The sequence below is a fragment of the Bufo bufo genome, chromosome 11 (genome assembly GCF_905171765.1).
Source record: "Bufo bufo chromosome 11, aBufBuf1.1, whole genome shotgun sequence".
In the NCBI taxonomy this organism is placed as follows: domain Eukaryota; kingdom Metazoa; phylum Chordata; class Amphibia; order Anura; family Bufonidae; genus Bufo; species Bufo bufo.
In genome coordinates, this window is record NC_053399.1 from 205444 (window position 1) to 228291 (window position 22848).

The following is a 22848-nucleotide window of genomic DNA, read 5'->3' on the forward strand; positions in this document are numbered from 1 at the left end:
CCTCCACCTCATCAGGAGCATGCACAGGCGTTGTAGGGAGGTCATACAGGCACGTGGAGGCCACACACACTACTGAGCCTCATTTTGACTTGTTTTAAGGACACTACATCAAAGTTGGATCAGCCTGTAGTGGGTTTTTCCACTTTCATTTTGAGGGTGACTCCAAATCCAGACCTCCATGGGTTGAAAATATACTGCTCTGTTACTGGTCTGGCTGTGGGTAGTATTATACTATGGGGGGATGGGGGTAACCAGGTTACTCCCCCAGCAGCCATGTGACCCCGTCTATAACCAGCCAGTGGGGGGCTCCATATACTGCTCTGTTACCAGTCAGGCTGTGGGTAGTATTATACTATATTGGAAGGAAGGGGGGTGACCATGTGACCACCGTTCATAACCAGCCCGTGGGGGGCTCCATATACTGCTGCAGGACTCGTTACAGTGTCACAGCACAAACCCATGTACAAACAGCTTGTGTTTTATTTCTCACAAATCACTGTACAAAACATTTTATATAAAAACACTGCGAAATGTAGCGCGCTGTCGCCGCCATAACACTGACATCATAAATATAGGACAACTGTACAGGAGCAGTGTAACCCACCACCACGGGGGCAGCAAGCTCATCTATGTACACGGCAGGCGCTGCTCGCCCCTTTACACTATATATATATATTTATAGAGACTGTGTCACAAAGGGCCTCATCGGCTGATGTCCCGGCCCAGGTCCCAGTGCTTGGAGGCGTGGTCACTCTTCAGCGGGCTGAAAAAGGCGTGCTTCAAGGCCTGTGAAAGCGTGCAGCGCTTGGACGGATCGTACTCCAACATGGCCTCAATCAGGTCAAAGAGCTGGTGGTGCTCCTCACTGTCACCCAGCATGTACCTCTGGAAGGAGAGGAGATGTCAGCCATGGTCGGAGCCTTAGGGGGCCCCCCCCATACACACTGCAGAGTCCTTACCCTCAGGGGCTTGCAGTTGTCGCGCACATATCGGCCCGCAGACGTGCTCTCGTCCCAGTCCAGGTGGCTGTGGTAGAAGTATTTCTGTTTCCTGTAGGTAGAGACAGGCGGTGTAACAGTGACCCTAGAGCAGGAGGGGGGCGACGTAGACACACCACCGTACACTCACCTCGTCTTCCTGATCATCCGGGTTGGGACGGGGCCCAGAATCCTCTCCATCATGGCCAGGTGCTCCCGGTTGTCATGCGTCTATGGAGGACAGGTGGTTAGTGACAGGAATAGAGCAGAGCACAGTAATAAGGAAAGAAACCTTCTCACCTGGAAGAGGGTGAAACCCACATAATACTCAAAGACGATGCACCCGATGCTCCAGACATCACAAGGCTGACTCCAGCCAAGCTCTGGGGGGACACAAGAGGAAAGGGTCAGCCACTGAAGCTCATCCTCACCCAAAAACCCAGCACAACCGGCACTCACCTAAAATCACCTCTGGAGCACGGTAGTGCCGTGTGGACACAATGGTGCTATGGTGCTCGTGGTCAAAGGTGGCACTGCCGAAGTCCACGAGCCGGATATCTGTGCTCTTTACACACCTTTCATCTCTCTTCTTGGGTGGAGGGAGGTCACAGGGAGAGACCACATGAGTACAAGCATTAGGCAAAGGCTGAAGGGCTGCACCCAAAGTAATGCCACAGCCGGAGGGTACCCAGCAAAAGCACCCACCTTCTCCATGTTGTAGCTCAGCTCAAAGTCCGAGTTCACAAAGAGGATGTTCTCCGGCTTCAGGTCTGTGTGCGTCAGCTTATTGTCATGAAGAACTGCAAAAGGACAGCAGCAACTTACTTCAGCCTGCCCTGGCCGAATTGTGCCCCCCCCCTCTCAGCACTTACATTTCACTGCGAGGCACACCTGATAAGCCATGTGCCGCACTTGGTGAATGGGATACGGAAGGTAATTGTTTTCCTTGAGAAAGTCAAACGTGCTGAGGCCCAGAAGTTCAAAGGAGAGGCACATGTGTCCGTGATAGTCGAACCAATCAAACATGCGGACGCAGAGGCTGCAGAGAGCACAGGACACGTCATAAGCACACACACATGGCCACACAATGAAGGAATCTGCAGGGGGAGCACTTACTGCTTATTCTCTGGGTCCTTCTCATTAATCTTCTCCAGGACGTTTATCTCCAGTCGTGCCGCCTCCTTATATTTTTCCACATTCTTGATGATTTTTAAAGCCACCCGGATGCCTCCCCTGCGGAGACCGGAAATCATTAGACAAGTCCCGTCAGCAGAGACCTATCCTAGGGTAAGTCTCCCTCAGCACTCACCTCCGGTGGTCTACGCACTGCACTACTCGGCCAAATGTCCCTTCTCCCAGAGTACTGACAATCTCATCTGTGAAGGGAAGCAGAGAAGATGGGTAAGGACAAGCTGGGGACTCCCCACGACTAGAGCCAGTGAAAGGCCGGTATCAGGCTGGGCGTGGAGCCTTAAGTTACTCTAACTTCCTGCCCCACAACACTATATAACATGGGAGCTTTAAATGAGAGTAAAGTAGGAGGAGGAGGAGGGGGCTGCTCTGTGTCTTTAAAATACAAATCATATGAACACAAAAGACAGACAGTCTGCAGCGTCTCTGGGGAGGGGGAGCTTAGAACTAGAGAGCTAAATTATGTTACGATTTGGCTGTACATCTTTCTTGTAGCCAGTCGCCGCTGCGATAGATCAGGTGCCCCTCCACGTCGTCTTCCACACTCTTGGCCTGCCTGCTGCTCTGGCGACTCCTCTGTTGTGACGGGCCCGTCAATTCACGGCAAAACACCACCATTCACCAGCCAATCAGATTTTCAAACCAGCGGCACATAGGTTGGTTGGTTTGGAAATTCACATTGTAGTTTGAGGTAGGAGGGTGTGCAGTAGATTCCCAGCCAATTCATACGGCACATAGGAATATATAACGATAGGGATATTGCAAGGGAACAGGTCAAGATACAAATACACTAACTGAGAAATCAAAGAAATCAGAAAAATAAAAGCAAAAACATTCGCTAATTGTCTTAATCCAAGCAAAGCAGGAAAAACAGGAGCACAAAGTAACAACAAAAAGGTGAACAATCTTCAGGTAACACTACAACCCCCCCTGCCCCCGTGTGCACTCCTCAGGTAACACTACAACCCCCCCTGCCCCCGTGCGCACTCCTCAGGTAACACTACAACCCCCCCTGCCCCCATGCGCACTCCTCAGGTAACACTACAACCCCCCCTGCCCTCATGTGCACTCCTCAGGTAACACTACAACCCCCCCAACATGTGCAGTTTTCAGGTGACACTACAACCCACACCCCCCACGTCTGCAGTCTTCAGGTGACACTACAACCCCCCCTGCAGTCCTCATGACACATTACAACTCCCCCCCCCCCCCCCCCCCCCACTCCAGTTCCTCCCACAGCTGCAGCCTCCATACATCTTCAATAAATCTCATACTGGACACATCTGGTGGTGACTTGCTCCAATTAAGGATTGGGCATGAGGATATCCATGCGCTATCCCATTGGAGACCCTGTACACATTAGATCAGGGATGGCCAACCTGCGGCTCTCCAGCTGTTGTAAAACTACAACTCCCAGCATGCCCAGACAGCCTACAGCAGGGCATGATGGGAGAGCGGCAGGTTGGGCCACACTCACTATGCTACACCCCTGCACTCCACATCCATCAGGGGGCTCCCATATCTAGAATCACACATGCACGCTGCCACAAGATGCAAGTGATTGGTTAACTGCCCGCTTCATGGGGCACATCACCTATACGACACATGCAGATGCTATGAGGGAGCAGGGTAATACTATTACTACACCTATCTAGCCATACAGTCTAGGCCTCTACCAGGAACTGCAGCCGATCCCCTAATTAACACAGCATGGGGGAGGGGAACACTTACCCAATCTTGCTTTAAGAAAGAAACGGAGAGAGGGGAGGAAAACAAGGAGTTACAGGGACTACTCACCGATGAGGACTGGCTATAAGACCTTGATCTACGCTTCCTGCGTTTCTGCTTGCGTCTGGTGCTCTTGCAGCTCCTGTAGCTGTCGTCTCGGGATCGGTGGTAGTCGTAGGAGTGACGATACTCTGCCTCGTAGTAGACATCTCCCCTCTCTCGGCTGTAGCCGTTCCTTCTGTAGTTTTCACAGTATCTGCGGTCATACGCTCGTCTGTCTGAAGATCGTGCTTCATAGCTGGAAAGGTAGGAACCATCATCACCAGGTCCCAGAAGAAGTAAGCCGAGCTGCCCCGAGATAGGAGGGAGTCACTCACCTGTGAGACCTCTCGTGATAGCTGTCTCCATGTCTGTAGCGCCGGTCACGACCCCTTCCGCTGCTGCTGGATCTCGACCTGCTTCTTCTCCGTCTGTGCTTGCGGCTTCTGTAGCGTTCATGGTAGCTTCCTCCTCTGCTGCCCCTCTCAGATGAACGGTACCGTCTGGAGTGCGGCATCTGTAAGGGAGACAGACGGCCATCAGCACGGCTCAACTACAACCCCCATCTTCCAGGCTATGGTCTGTGCACCTATGTAGTATCAAGAAAAGCTCCGGTCTAATGGCCCCAACAGCTTCCCAGGAGTCTAAATCCAGCATCCTAAAATACTGCTGCCCGAGCCAGGTCTTACCCCTAAAAAGATCCCACCAATTACCCAGGAGACGACAGCTCACATTCCAGGAAGTACCTCATATCCTGAGGTCACCAGGGGTGTGCGGGGGAAAAAAGGTTTAGGCAACGCCACCGGCTCGGGGGGTGTACGAGGGTGTGTAATCGCATGTCCCCATATATTAAATCCCTTTAGTATAAAGTCTATATGTGGCCAGTAAAGATAGGAAACATTAAAGGGGTTCTCCCGACAAGTCCTCTTAAGACCGGCGGGCACTGCTCCTGGTATACTGGGGAGACTGCAGCGCCCTCTACACACTGGTGTGCCAGGAGTCCCCCCCACAAGACCTATCATAAGGGCATCTGTACCACATTCCTACTTATACTGTATATAACCAGTATGATCTACAACAACACTTGCGGTTTTGCTCCCACTTTCCATGAGCTGAACTCAAAGATGTGAAACCTTTTCTACAGACACAGAAGACCCATTACTGTCAGATATTGTCCACAAATCCGTCTAGATCCGTGTCGGGGAGCGCTTCTCCTTTGCCGAGATAACCCATCCCACCTCACAGGTGTGGCAGATCAATGCGCTGATTAGACAGCATGAATAGTGCACAGGTGTGCCTTAGACTGCCCACAATAAAGGCCACTCTGAAATGTGCAGTTTGATCACACAGCACAACGTCTGAGGGAGCGTGCAGTTGGCATGCTGACTGCAGGAATGTCACCCGGAGCTGTTGCCCGTGCAATGAATGTTCAGTTCTCTACCATAAGCCGTCTCCAAAGGAGTTTCAGAGATTTTGGCAGTACATCCAACTGGCCTCACAACCGCAGACCACGTGTAACCAGCCCAGGACCTCCACATCCAGCATGTCCACCTCCATGGTCGTCTGAGACCAGCCACCCGGACGGCTGCAGCAACAATCGGTTTGCCTAACCAAAGAATTTCTGCACAAAGTGTCAGAACCGTCTCAGGGAAGCTCATGTGCTCGTCGTCCTCATCGGGGTCTGGACCTGACTGCAGTTCATCGTTACGTGGGCAAATGCTCACATCCGATGGCGTCTGGCACGTTGGAGAGGCGCTCTGTTCACGGAGGAGTCCCGGTTTTCACTGTTCAGGGCAGATGGCAGACAGCGTGTGGGTGAGCGGTTTGCTGACGGAGAGGCCCATGGTGGCGGTGGGGTTATGGTATGGGCAGGCGTATGTTATGGACAACGAACCGTGACGAGATCCTGAGGCCCATTGTTGTAGGCCTCAGGATCCATTGAGCAACTTTGCACAGAAGAGGCGTGGACCAACATTCCACAATCGGCAACCTGATCAACTCTATGCCACGGAGAGGTGTTGCACTGCGTGAGGCAAATGGTGGCCACACCAGAAACTGAATGGTTTTCTGACACATTTCAGAGTGGTCTTTTATTGTGGGCAGTCTAAGGATACTTTCCCACTTGCGGCAGGACGGATCCGACAGGCTGTCCATCTACTATTTCGCCGTGCCGTCACTCTGTCCCCATAGACTATAATAAGGACGGGGGCGGAGCTCCGGCGCAGCACACGAAAGGCCGCCGGACTAAAAGTCCTGCATGTCTGACTTTAGTCCGGCGGCCTCTCACCACGAACTGCCATACTGCGCCGGAGCTCCGCCCCATTATAGTCAATGAGGACAGAGCGGCGGTCCGACGAAATAGCGGAAGGACGGATACGACAGGGTGAACAGCCTGCCAGATCCATCCTGCTGCAAATGTGAAAGGAGCCCAAGGCACACCTGTGCAGTATTCATGCTGTCTAATCAGCACCTTGATCTGCCTGTGAGGTGGGGCGGACCATCTCGGCAAAGGAGAAGCGCTCCCCGACACGGATCTAGACAATATCTGACAGTAATGGGTCTTCTGTGTCTGTAGAAAAGGTCTCATCTTTGGGTTCAGCTCGTGCAGAATGGAAGTGCTGCGTTTAGAGTTTTATTCAATATATACACAGTATGTGCAGATACACATTACAGTATACCGTGTAGATACATATATACACACACACACATTACAGTATACCGTGTGGATACGAGGTAATATATATATTACACATTATAGTATACCGTGTGGATACGAGGTAATATATATATATTACAGTATACCGTGTAGATACATATATACACACACATTACAGTATACCGTGTAGATACATATATACACACACATTACAGTATACAGTGTGGATACGAGGTAATATATATATTACACATTATAGTATACCGTGTGGATACGAGGTAATATATATATATTACACATTACAGTATACCGTGTAGATACATATATACACACACATTACAGTATACCGTGTAGATACATATATACACACACATTACAGTATACCGTGTAGATACATATATACACACACATTACAGTATACCGTGTAGATACATATATACACACACATTACAGTATACCGTGTAGATACATATATACACACACATTACAGTATACCGTGTAGATACATATATACACACACACACTACAGTATACCGTGTAGATACATATATACACACACACACACACACACATTACAGTATACCATGTGGATACGAGGTAATATATATCTTACACACATTACAGTATACGGTGTAGATACGAGGTAATATATATATATTACACACATTACAGTATACCGTGTAGATACGTGTATATATATTACACACATTACAGTATACGGTGTAGATACGTATATATCTTACACACATTACAGTATACCGTGTAGATACGTATATATCTTACACACATTACAGTATACGGTGTGGATACGTGTATATATATTACACACATTACAGTATACCGTGTAGATACGTGTATATCTTACACACATTACAGTATACCGTGTAGATACGTATATATCTTACACACATTACAGTATACCGTGTAGATACGTGTATATCTTACACACATTACAGTATACCGTGTAGATACGTGTATATATATTACACACATTACAGTATACCGTGTAGATACGTGTATATATATTACACACATTACAGTATACGGTGTGGATACGTGTACATATCTTACACACATTACAGTATACCGTGTAGATACGTATATATCTTACACACATTACAGTATACGGTGTGGATATGTATATATATTACACACATTACAGTATACGGTGTGGATATCTTACACACATTACAGTATACGGTGTGGATACGTATATATCTTACACACATTACAGTATACGGTGTGGATACGTATATATATTACACACATTACAGTATACCGTGTAGATACGTGTATATATAGTACACACATTACAGTATACGGTGTGGATACGTATATATCTTACACACATTACAGTATACCGTGTAGATATCTTACACACATTACAGTATACGGTGTGGATATCTTACACACATTACAGTATACGGTGTGGATACGTATATATCTTACACACATTACAGTATACGGTGTGGATACGTATATATATTACACACATTACAGTATACCGTGTAGATACGTGTATATATAGTACACACATTACAGTATACGGTGTGGATACGTATATATCTTACACACATTACAGTATACCGTGTAGATATCTTACACACATTACAGTATACCGTGTAGATACGTGTATATATATTACACACATTACAGTATACCGTGTAGATACGTATATATATTACACACATTACAGTATACCGTGTAGATACGTGTATATATCTTACACACATTACAGTATACAGTGTGGATACGTATATATCTTACACACATTACAGTATACTGTGTGGATACGTGTATATATATTACACACATTACAGTATACCGTGTAGATACGTATATATCTTACACACATTACAGTATACTGTGTGGATACGTGTATATATCTTACACACATTACAGTATACAGTGTGGATACGTATATATCTTACACACATTACAGTATACCGTGTAGATACGTATATATCTTACACACATTACAGTATACGGTGTGGATACGTGTATATATCTTACACACATTACAGTATACGGTGTGGATACGTATATATCTTACACACATTACAGTATACCGTGTAGATACGTATATATCTTACACACATTACAGTATACGGTGTGGATACGTATATATCTTACACACATTACAGTATACGGTGTGGATACGTATATATATATTACACACATTACAGTATACCGTGTAGATACGTGTATATATATTACACACATTACAGTATACGGTGTAGATACGTGTATATATATATTACACACATTACAGTATACCGTGTAGATACGTGTATATATATATTACACACATTACAGTATACGGTGTAGATACGTGTATATATATCTTACACACATTACAGTATACGGTGTATATATATTACACACATTACAGTATACGGTGTAGATACGTGTATATATATATTACACACATTACAGTATACCGTGTAGATACGTGTATATATCTTACACACATTACAGTATACCGTGTAGATACGTATATATATCTTACACACATTACAGTATACGGTGTAGATACGTGTATATATATATATATATATATATTACACACATTACAGTATACGGTGTGGATACGTGTAGATATCTTACACACATTACAGTATACGGTGTAGATACGTGTATATATATTACACACATTACAGTATACGGTGTAGATACGTGTATATATATATATTACACACATTACAGTATACCGTGTAGATACGTGTATATATATATATTACACACATTACAGTATACGGTGTAGATACGTGTATATATATATATTACACACATTACAGTATACGGTGTAGATACGTGTATATATATATATTACACACATTACAGTATACGGTGTAGATACGTGTATATATATATATTACACACATTACAGTATACGGTGTAGATACGTGTATATATATATATTACACACATTACAGTATACGGTGTGGATACGTGTATATATCTTACACACATTACAGTATACGGTGTAGATACGTGTATATATCTTACACACATTACAGTATACCGTGTAGATACGTGTATATATATATTACACACATTACAGTATACGGTGTGGATACGTGTATATATCTTACACACATTACAGTATACGGTGTAGATACGTGTATATATCTTACACACATTACAGTATACGGTGTAGATACGTGTATATATATCTTACACACATTACAGTATACCGTGTAGATACGTGTATATATATCTTACACACATTACAGTATACCGTGTAGATACGTATATATATCTTACACACATTACAGTATACCGTGTAGATACGTGTATATATCTTACACACATTACAGTATACCGTGTAGATACGTGTATATATATCTTACACACATTACAGTATACCGTGTAGATACGTGTATATATCTTACACACATTACAGTATACCGTGTAGATACGTGTATATATATCTTACACACATTACAGTATACGGTGTAGATACGTGTATATATATATATATTACACACATTACAGTATACCGTGTAGATACGTGTATATATCTTACACACATTACAGTATACCGTGTAGATACGTGTATATATATATTACACACATTACAGTATACGGTGTAGATACGTGTATATATATATATTACACACATTACAGTATACGGTGTGGATACGTATATATCTTACACACATTACAGTATACCGTGTAGATACGTGTATATATATTACACACATTACAGTATACCGTGTAGATACGTGTATATATATCTTACACACATTACAGTATACGGTGTAGATACGTGTATATATATCTTACACACATTACAGTATACCGTGTAGATACATATATACACACACATTACAGTATACCGTGTAGATACATATATACACACACATTACAGTATACCGTGTAGATACATATATACACACACATTACAGTATACCGTGTAGATACATATATACACACACATTACAGTATACCGTGTAGATACATATATACACACACATTACAGTATACCGTGTAGATACATATATACACACACATTACAGTATACCGTGTAGATACATATATACACACACATTACAGTATACCGTGTAGATACATATATACACACACACACTACAGTATACCGTGTAGATACATATATACACACACATTACAGTATACCATGTGGATACGAGGTAATATATATCTTACACACATTACAGTATACGGTGTAGATACGAGGTAATATATATATATTACACACATTACAGTATACCGTGTGGATACGAGGTAATATATATCTTACACACATTACAGTATACCGTGTAGATACGTATATATATTACACACATTACAGTATACCGTGTAGATACGTGTATATATATCTTACACACATTACAGTATACCGTGTAGATACCTGTCTATATATATTACACACATTACAGTATACCGTGTAGATACGTATATATATTACACACATTACAGTATACCGTGTAGATACGTATATATATTACACACATTACAGTATACCGTGTGGATACGAGGTAATATATATCTTACACACATTACAGTATACCGTGTAGATACGTGTATATATATTACACACATTACAGTATACCGTGTAGATACGTGTATATATATTACACACATTACAGTATACCGTGTAGATACGTATATATATTACACACATTACAGTATACCGTGTAGATACGTGTATATATATTACACACATTACAGTATACGGTGTAGATACGTATATATCTTACACACATTACAGTATACCGTGTAGATACGTATATATCTTACACACATTACAGTATACGGTGTGGATACGTGTATATATATTACACACATTACAGTATACCGTGTAGATACGTGTATATCTTACACACATTACAGTATACCGTGTAGATACGTATATATCTTACACACATTACAGTATACCGTGTAGATACGTGTATATATATTACACACATTACAGTATACCGTGTAGATACGTGTATATATATTACACACATTACAGTATACGGTGTGGATACGTGTACATATCTTACACACATTACAGTATACGGTGTGGATACGTATATATCTTACACACATTACAGTATACGGTGTGGATATGTATATATATTACACACATTACAGTATACGGTGTGGATATCTTACACACATTACAGTATACGGTGTGGATACGTATATATCTTACACACATTACAGTATACGGTGTGGATACGTATATATATTACACACATTACAGTATACCGTGTAGATACGTGTATATATAGTACACACATTACAGTATACGGTGTGGATACGTATATATCTTACACACATTACAGTATACCGTGTAGATATCTTACACACATTACAGTATACCGTGTAGATACGTGTATATATATTACACACATTACAGTATACCGTGTAGATACGTATATATATTACACACATTACAGTATACCGTGTAGATACGTGTATATATATTACACACATTACAGTATACGGTGTGGATACGTATATATCTTACACACATTACAGTATACTGTGTGGATACGTGTATATATCTTACACACATTACAGTATACAGTGTGGATACGTATATATCTTACACACATTACAGTATACTGTGTGGATACGTGTATATATATTACACACATTACAGTATACCGTGTAGATACGTATATATCTTACACACATTACAGTATACTGTGTGGATACGTGTATATATCTTACACACATTACAGTATACAGTGTGGATACGTATATATCTTACACACATTACAGTATACCGTGTAGATACGTATATATCTTACACACATTACAGTATACGGTGTGGATACGTGTATATATCTTACACACATTACAGTATACGGTGTGGATACGTATATATCTTACACACATTACAGTATACCGTGTAGATACGTATATATCTTACACACATTACAGTATACGGTGTGGATACGTATATATCTTACACACATTACAGTATACGGTGTGGATACGTATATATATATTACACACATTACAGTATACCGTGTAGATACGTGTATATATATTACACACATTACAGTATACGGTGTAGATACGTGTATATATCTTGCACACATTACAGTATACCGTGTAGATACGTATATATCTTACACACATTACAGTATACCGTGTAGATACGTATATATCTTACACACATTACAGTATACCGTGTAGATACGTATATATCTTACACACATTACAGTATACGGTGTGGATACGTATATATCTTACACACACATTACAGTATACCGTGTAGATATCTTACACACATTACAGTATACGGTGTAGATACGTGTATATATCTTACACACATTACAGTATACCGTGTAGATACGTATATATATTACACACATTACAGTATACCGTGTAGATACGTATATATATTACACACATTACAGTATACCGTGTAGATACGTATATATCTTACACACACATTACAGTATACGGTGTAGATACATGTATATATATATTACACACATTACAGTATACCGTGTAGATACGTATATTACACACATTACAGTATACCGTGTAGATACGTGTATATATATATATTACACACATTACAGTATACGGTGTAGATACGTGTATATATATATATTACACACATTACAGTATACCGTGTAGATACGTGTATATATATATATTACACACATTACAGTATACCGTGTAGATACGTATATTACACACATTACAGTATACCGTGTAGATACGTATATTACACACATTACAGTATACGGTGTAGATACGTGTATATATATATATTACACACATTACAGTATACGGTGTAGATACGTGTATATATATATTACACACATTACAGTATACGGTGTAGATACGTGTATATATATATTACACACATTACAGTATACCGTGTAGATACGTGTATATATATATTACACACATTACAGTATACGGTGTAGATACGTGTATATATATCTTACACACATTACAGTATACGGTGTGGATATATTACACACATTACAGTATACGGTGTAGATACGTGTATATATATATTACACACATTACAGTATACCGTGTAGATACGTGTATATATATATTACACACATTACAGTATACCGTGTAGATACGTGTATATATCTTACACACATTACAGTATACCGTGTAGATACGTATATATATCTTACACACATTACAGTATACGGTGTAGATACGTGTATATATATATATATATATATTACACACATTACAGTATACGGTGTGGATACGTGTAGATATCTTACACACATTACAGTATACGGTGTAGATACGTGTATATATATTACACACATTACAGTATACCGTGTAGATACGTGTATATATATTACACACATTACAGTATACGGTGTAGATACGTGTATATATATATATTACACACATTACAGTATACGGTGTGGATACGTGTATATATCTTACACACATTACAGTATACGGTGTAGATACGTGTATATATCTTACACACATTACAGTATACCGTGTAGATACGTGTATATATATATTACACACATTACAGTATACGGTGTGGATATATATATATTACACACATTACAGTATACGGTGTAGATACGTGTATATATATATATTACACACATTACAGTATACGGTGTGGATACGTGTATATATCTTACACACATTACAGTATACGGTGTAGATACGTGTATATATCTTACACACATTACAGTATACCGTGTAGATACGTGTATATATATATTACACACATTACAGTATACGGTGTGGATACGTGTATATATCTTACACACATTACAGTATACGGTGTAGATACGTGTATATATCTTACACACATTACAGTATACGGTGTAGATACGTGTATATATATCTTACACACATTACAGTATACCGTGTAGATACGTGTATATATATCTTACACACATTACAGTATACCGTGTAGATACGTATATATATCTTACACACATTACAGTATACGGTGTGGATACGTGTATATATCTTACACACATTACAGTATACCGTGTAGATACGTGTATATATCTTACACACATTACAGTATACCGTGTAGATACGTGTATATATATCTTACACACATTACAGTATACCGTGTAGATACGTGTATATATCTTACACACATTACAGTATACCGTGTAGATACGTGTATATATATCTTACACACATTACAGTATACGGTGTAGATACGTGTATATATATATATATTACACACATTACAGTATACGGTGTAGATACGTGTATATATATATATTACACACATTACAGTATACGGTGTGGATACGTGTATATATCTTACACACATTACAGTATACGGTGTAGATACGTGTATATATATATTACACACATTACAGTATACGGTGTGGATACGTGTATATATCTTACACACATTACAGTATACCGTGTAGATACGTGTATATATATATTACACACATTACAGTATACCGTGTAGATACGTGTATATATATATTACACACATTACAGTATACGGTGTAGATACGTGTATATATCTTACACACATTACAGTATACCGTGTAGATACGTATATATATCTTACACACATTACAGTATACGGTGTATATATATTACACACATTACAGTATACGGTGTAGATACGTGTATATATATATTACACACATTACAGTATACCGTGTAGATACGTGTATATATCTTACACACATTACAGTATACCGTGTAGATACGTATATATATCTTACACACATTACAGTATACGGTGTAGATACGTGTATATATATATATATATATATTACACACATTACAGTATACGGTGTGGATACGTGTAGATATCTTACACACATTACAGTATACGGTGTAGATACGTGTATATATATTACACACATTACAGTATACCGTGTAGATACGTGTATATATATTACACACATTACAGTATACGGTGTAGATACGTGTATATATATATATTACACACATTACAGTATACGGTGTGGATACGTGTATATATCTTACACACATTACAGTATACGGTGTAGATACGTGTATATATCTTACACACATTACAGTATACCGTGTAGATACGTGTATATATATATTACACACATTACAGTATACGGTGTGGATACGTGTATATATCTTACACACATTACAGTATACGGTGTAGATACGTGTATATATCTTACACACATTACAGTATACGGTGTAGATACGTGTATATATATCTTACACACATTACAGTATACCGTGTAGATACGTGTATATATATCTTACACACATTACAGTATACCGTGTAGATACGTATATATATCTTACACACATTACAGTATACGGTGTGGATACGTGTATATATCTTACACACATTACAGTATACCGTGTAGATACGTGTATATATCTTACACACATTACAGTATACCGTGTAGATACGTGTATATATATCTTACACACATTACAGTATACCGTGTAGATACGTGTATATATCTTACACACATTACAGTATACCGTGTAGATACGTGTATATATATCTTACACACATTACAGTATACGGTGTAGATACGTGTATATATATATATATTACACACATTACAGTATACGGTGTAGATACGTGTATATATATATATTACACACATTACAGTATACGGTGTGGATACGTGTATATATCTTACACACATTACAGTATACGGTGTAGATACGTGTATATATATATTACACACATTACAGTATACGGTGTGGATACGTGTATATATCTTACACACATTACAGTATACCGTGTAGATACGTGTATATATATATTACACACATTACAGTATACGGTGTGGATACGTGTATATATCTTACACACATTACAGTATACGGTGTAGATACGTGTATATATCTTACACACATTACAGTATACGGTGTAGATACGTGTATATATCTTACACACATTACAGTATACGGTGTAGATACGTGTATATATATCTTACACACATTACAGTATACCGTGTAGATACGTGTATATATATCTTACACACATTACAGTATACCGTGTAGATACGTATATATATCTTACACACATTACAGTATACGGTGTGGATACGTGTATATATCTTACACACATTACAGTATACCGTGTAGATACGTGTATATATCTTACACACATTACAGTATACCGTGTAGATACGTGTATATATATCTTACACACATTACAGTATACCGTGTAGATACGTGTATATATATCTTACACACATTACAGTATACGGTGTAGATACGTGTATATATATATATCTTACACACATTACAGTATACCGTGTAGATACGTGTATATATCTTACACACATTACAGTATACCGTGTAGATACGTGTATATATATATTACACACATTACAGTATACCGTGTAGATACGTGTATATATATATATTACACACATTACAGTATACCGTGTAGATACGTGTATATATATATATATTACACACATTACAGTATACGGTGTGGATACGTATATATCTTACACACATTACAGTATACCGTGTAGATACGTGTATATATATTACACACATTACAGTATACCGTGTAGATACGTATATTACACACATTACAGTATACCGTGTAGATACGTGTATATATATATATTACACACATTACAGTATACCGTGTAGATACGTGTATATATATATATCTTACACACATTACAGTATACGGTGTAGATACGTGTATATATCTTACACACATTACAGTATACCGTGTAGATACGTATATATCTTACACACATTACAGTATACCGTGTAGATACGTATATATCTTACACACATTACAGTATACCGTGTAGATACGTGTATATATATCTTACACACATTACAGTATACCGTGTAGATACGTGTATATATATCTTACACACATTACAGTATACCGTGTAGATACGTGTATATATATATATCTTACACACATTACAGTATACGGTGTAGATACGTGTATATATCTTACACACATTACAGTATACGGTGTGGATACGTATATATCTTACACACATTACAGTATACCGTGTAGATACGTATATATCTTACACACATTACAGTATACCGTGTAGATACGTGTATATATATCTTACACACATTACAGTATACGGTGTGGATAAGCGGCGCCTGAAGGCTGGGGGGAGCGGCCGCCATTTTGTGCCCGTCTCAGCGGCCGCCATCTTACACATTAGTGTCCCCAGCGGGCCCGGCCTCCTCCCCGGGTGACCTCAACGCTCCCGGCCCCCTCTCACCGTTCTCGCAGCCAGGCCGGTTCTCTTGTCCCACAAGAAGTCCGTGTTTACGGCGAGTGAGTGCAGGGCTGCGGTCGCCCTCTTCCCGCTTCTCTCCCAGACTGTTCTCCGTCTGCGCGTCCCCGAGCCTCACTCACGAGCACGTCTCTCTTCGGCCCGCCTACCTTACTCCCAGAAAACGCGCTGATTGGCTAGTCTGTGCCCTGGGCGGGAAATGGGCGGTGCCCGAGAGCCGCCCAGAACCTTCTTCCGCAGAGCACGTAACACGACTCCCACCGCCATCTTGTGTGGTGAAATGGTTGGGGGACTTGGCTGCTTGGTCCACCCTGTGGAGACTCCTGCAGGGGGCGGTCAGGAGCAGCTGCCAAGGTGCTGGCGGAGGAGGACATGACTCTGAGGAGTATGTCGCCTGTGGTGTCAATATGTTAGTGCATGTGACCTCTTGTGTCCTTCTGTTAGTGGGCAGATGTCCCGTCGTGTCCTTCTGTTAGTGGGCAGATGTCCCGTCGTGTCGGTCTGTTAGTGGGCAGATGTCCCGTCGTGTCGGTCTGTTAGTGGGCAGATGTCCCGTCGTGTCGGTCTGTTAGTGGGCAGATGTCCCGTCGTGTCCTTCTGTTAGTGGGCAGATGTCCCGTGGGGTCGGTCTGTTAGTGGGCAGATGTCCCGTCGTGTCCTTCTGTTAGTGGGCAGATGTCCCGTCGTGTCGGTCTGTTAGTGGGCAGATGTCCCGTGGGGTCGGTCTGTTAGTGGGCAGATGTCCCGTGGGGTCGGTCTGTTAGTGGGCAGATGTCCCGTCGTGTCCTTCTGTTAGTGGGCAGATGTCCCGTCGTGTCCTTCTGTTAGTGGGCAGATGTCCCGTCGTGTCCTTCTGTTAGTGGGCAGATGTCCTGTCGTGACCTTCTGTTAGTGGGCAGATGTCCTGTCGTGACCTTCTGTTAGTGGGCAGATGTCCTGTCGTGACCTTCTGTTAGTGGGCAGATGTCCCGTCGGTCTGTTAGTGGGCAGATGTCCTGTGGGGTCGTTCTGTTAGTCGGCAGATGTCCCGTCGTGTCGTTCTGTTAGTGGGCAGATGTCCCGTGGGGTCGTTCTGTTAGTGGGCAGATGTCCTGTCGTGTCGTTCTGTTGGTGGGCAGATGTCCCGTCGTGTCCTTCTGTTGGTGGGCAGATGTCCCGTCGTGTCCTTCTGTTGGTGGGCAGATGTCCCGTCGGGTCGTCCTTCTGTTGGTGGGCAGATGTCCCGTCGTGTCCTTCTGTTGGTGGGCAGATGTCCCGTCGGGTCGTCGTTCTGTTGGTGGGCAGATGTCGGGTCGTCGTTCTGTTGGTGGGCAGATGTCGGGTCGTCGTTCTGTTGGTGGGCAGATGTCGGGTCGTCGTTCTGTTGGTGGGCAGATGTCGGGTCGTCGTTCTGTTGGTGGGCAGATGTCGGGTCGTCGTTCTGTTGGTGGGCAGATGTCGGGTCGTCGTTCTGTTGGTGGGCAGATGTCCCGTCGTGTCCTTCTGTTGGTGGGCAGATGTCCCGTCGTGTCCTTCTGTTGGTGGGCAGATGTCCCGTCGGGTCGTCGTTCTGTTGGTGGGCAGATGTCGGGTCGTCGTTCTGTTGGTGGGCAGATGTCGGGTCGTCGTTCTGTTGGTGGGCAGATGTCCCGTCGGGTCCTTCTGTTGGTGGGCAGATGTCCCGTCGGGTCGTCGTTCTGTTGGTGGGCAGATGTCCCGTCGTGTCCTTCTGTTGGTGGGCAGATGTCCCGTCGTGTCCTTCTGTTGGTGGGCAGATGTCCCGTCGTGTCCTTCTGTTGGTGGGCAGATGTCCCGTCGGGTCGTCGTTCTGTTGGTGGGCAGATGTCGGGTCGTCGTTCTGTTGGTGGGCAGATGTCCCGTCGGGTCGTCGTTCTGTTGGTGGGCAGATGTCGGGTCGTCGTTCTGTTGGTGGGCAGATGTCGGGTCGTCGTTCTGTTGGTGGGCAGATGTCGGGTCGTCGTTCTGTTGGTGGGCAGATGTCGGGTCGTCGTTCTGTTGGTGGGCAGATGTCGGGTCGTCGTTCTGTTGGTGGGCAGATGTCGGGTCGTCGTTCTGTTGGTGGTCAGATGTCGGGTCGTCGTTCTGTTGGTGGGCAGATGTCGGGTCGTCGTTCTGTTGGTGGGCAGATGTCGGGTCGTCGTTCTGTTGGTGGGCAGATGTCCCGTTGATCAGAGTCCTCATCGATTATAAACTCTTGTGAGCAGGGTCTCACTGTGCTTATAATTTCTTTCTGATTGTAAGGCGTTGTAGACAATGCTGGTACTATATAATCAGCCACATATTAACCCTTTCTTTGATATTATAGATGTTAAAGTGTTTGCAGAGTAGTGAATGCCCTCCTGACATTCTTGTCTTATTGCCAATGTCTAAAGAAAACCTGGGAGGCAAATACTACACAGACAGAAGACTCCTGTCATAAAAACCCATGGCTGGCATCTGGGGTTCCTGAAACCCCTTAGATCTGTTGGTGCTAAGGATACTGTCACCTGCAGAGGGGGTCATGTATAAAAATCCATACAGAGCAGGGCTCCAGATGGCGACCAAAATTGTCTCCAATGCGACTTAGAATTTACAAATGGCAACAAGACATAGACGCCTAGAATGTGTCGGCAGATAAGAACCATTTGGCCCATCTAGTCTGCCCAATATACTGAATACTATGGATAGCCCCCGGCCCTATCTTATATGGAGGATAGCCTTATGCCTATCCCATGCATGCTTAAACCCCTTCACTGTATTTGCAGCTACCACTTCTGCAGGAAGGCTATTCCATGCATCCACTACTCTCTCACTAAAGTAATACTTCCTGATATTACTTTTAAACCTTTGCCCCTCTAATTTAAGACTTTTTAGTCTTGTCGCCATTTGTGACTAGACCGGCCGCCACAGCTCTGCTGTTGGATACAGCGGCGGAGCACAGGAGCTGATAGTTCTCTGCCCCGCCGCCGATGTTTTTCACAGCAGCGCAGTGGAGAAGGAGTCTCTCCCTCCCCCATGTGCTGCTGCCGCCGCCAATAAGAAGAGAGACGGGAGGAGGAGGGGAGGGGCTGTGGCCACTGCGCCACCAATGAAGATAACTGACCTGTTAATACAAATACAGGACACCCACCGGATTCAAATAGCCGGCACCCGACCTCTATGACAGGGAGCTGCGATCCGCTGCAATTAACCCCTCAGGTGCAGTACCTGAGGGGTTTACTGCAGCGGATCGAAGCTCCCTGTCATAGAGGTCGGGTGTCGGCTATTTGATTCCGGCACCCACCTCCTGTATTTGTATTAACAGGTCAGTTATCTTCTTTGATGGCGCAGTGCCCCCCCCAACACCCCAGTATAATAAACATTGGTGGCACAGTGCGCCCTTCCCCAACACCCCAGTATAATAAACATTGGTGGCGCAGTGCCAATGAGGGTTAAAAAAAATATTAACTCACCTCCTCCAATTAATCGTGTAGCTGCCGGTCTCCTGTTCTTTCTTCAGGACCTGTGGTGATGTCACTGAGCTCATCACATGGTCCATTACCATGGTGATGGATCATGTGATGAGCGCACTGATGTCACCACAGGTCCTTTTCCTCACAGATGAAGACAGAAGAGAAGCCGGGCTGCGCGAACAAGTGGATTAAGGTGAGTTAAATTATTATCATTTTTTTAACCCCTCCAGCCCTATTGTACTAAGCATTCTTTTTTAAAGGGTTTCTACCACCACATTTTGACCTAATTAGCTGTCAGACACTAGCGATCTGCTAGTGTCTGCTGTACCTAACCATGCTATTGTAATTCGTTTCTCTGCAGCGGTTACCCTAAAAAACGTAGTTTTATTGGTATGCAAATGAGCCTCTAGGTCAGGGGTCCTCATACTACGGCCCGCGGGCCACATGCGGCCCTCCGAGGACACTGATCCGGCTCGCCGGGTGTTTTGGCCGTTTCAGCAATTCTGGCAGGGCACAGCAGGAGATGAGCGCTGCGCTTCCATTGCGCTCATCTCCATAGTGATCTGCATAGCCGTCCTCAGGACAGTGATACAGATCGCTGTGCTGTGGCAGGGGAGGGAGAGGCGTGTACCTTTCCCTTCCTCTGATAGGCTGCCGGCACAAGGCCTGCAGCCTATCAGAGGCCAGTGCAGGCGGCGCGATGACGTCATCGCGCTGCTTGAGCAGTACAGAGCGGGACACAGGCCAGAAGAGGCCTGCATCGCATCGCAGATGGTAAGTATGAGTGTTTTTTTAATTTTATTAAATTGGCCAATTTTTCTGCCACACTTATTACTGGCACATGGGGGGGGGGCAGCAATTGGCACCTATTAATGGCACATGGGGGGGCAGCAATTGGCACTTATTACTGGCACATGGGGGGGCAGCAATTGGCACTTATTACTGGCACATGGGGGGGATGCAGAAATTGGCACTTATTACTGGCACATAGGGGGGGCAGAAATTGGCACTTATTACTGGCACATGGGGGGGGGCAGCAATTGGCACCTATTAATGGCACATGGGGGGGCAGCAATTGGCACTTATTACTGGCACATGGGGGGGGCAGCAATTGGCACTTATTACTGGCACATGGGGGGGATGCAGAAATTGGCACTTATTACTGGCACATAGGGGGGGCAGAAATTGGCACTTATTACTGGCACATGGGGGGGGGCAGCAATTGGCACCTATTAATGGCACATGGGGGGGCAGCAATTGGCACTTATTACTGGCACATGGGGGGGGGCAGCAATTGGCACTTATTACTGGCACATGGGGGGGGGCAGAAATTGGCACTTATTACTGGCACATGGGGGGGGCAGAAATTGGCACTTATTACTGGCACATGGGGGGGCAGCAATTGGCACTTATTACTGGCACATGGGGGGGCAGCAATTGGCACTTATTACTGGCACATGGGGGGGCAGCAATTGGCACTTATTACTGGCACATGGGGGGGCAGCTATTGGCACTTATTACTGGCACATGGGGGGGCAGCTATTGGCACTTATTACTGGCACATGGGGGGGCAGCAGCAGAGAGGAGACTGGCACATGATGGGGGGGGGAATTGGCACTTATTACTGGCACATG

General features: G+C 43.0%; 1 protein-coding gene across 3 annotated transcripts; it reads right to left on the reverse strand.

The window, feature by feature from the left end:
* Positions 1–462: 462 nt before the first annotated feature.
* Positions 463–17925, reverse strand: CLK2 (CDC like kinase 2). Of its 3 annotated transcripts, none has more exons than XM_040412168.1 (13): positions 17769–17925; positions 4274–4452; positions 3966–4194; positions 2651–2744; positions 2287–2353; positions 2094–2210; positions 1850–2016; positions 1683–1777; positions 1437–1563; positions 1278–1360; positions 1129–1208; positions 960–1050; positions 463–885 (listed from the first exon to the last, which is right to left on the reverse strand). In XM_040412168.1, the coding sequence occupies exons 2-13, from the start codon at positions 4450–4452 to the stop codon at positions 703–705; spliced, it is 1512 nt and encodes a 503-aa protein (XP_040268102.1). In that variant the 5' UTR covers positions 17769–17925; the 3' UTR covers positions 463–702. The 3 variants fall into 3 exon arrangements, with proteins under 3 accessions (XP_040268102.1, XP_040268101.1, XP_040268104.1); XM_040412167.1 differs by having other exon boundaries at positions 1437–1566; XM_040412170.1 differs by lacking the exons at positions 2651–2744; positions 4274–4452; positions 17769–17925 and having other exon boundaries at positions 1437–1566; positions 3966–4160.
* Positions 17926–22848: the final 4923 nt, after the last annotated feature.

Coding starts and splice junctions, on each gene's coding strand:
- CLK2 (XM_040412167.1), bottom strand. CDS start 4,452: ATGCCGCACTCCAGACGGTACCGTTCATCTGAGAGGGGCAGCAGAGGA. Junction 2,745..3,965: donor CTTATAGCCAGTCCTCATCG/GTGAGTAGTCCC, acceptor CCGTCACAACAG/AGGAGTCGCCAGAGCAGCAG. Junction 1,209..1,277: donor TGGGTTTCACCCTCTTCCAG/GTGAGAAGGTTT, acceptor TGTCCTCCATAG/ACGCATGACAACCGGGAGCA.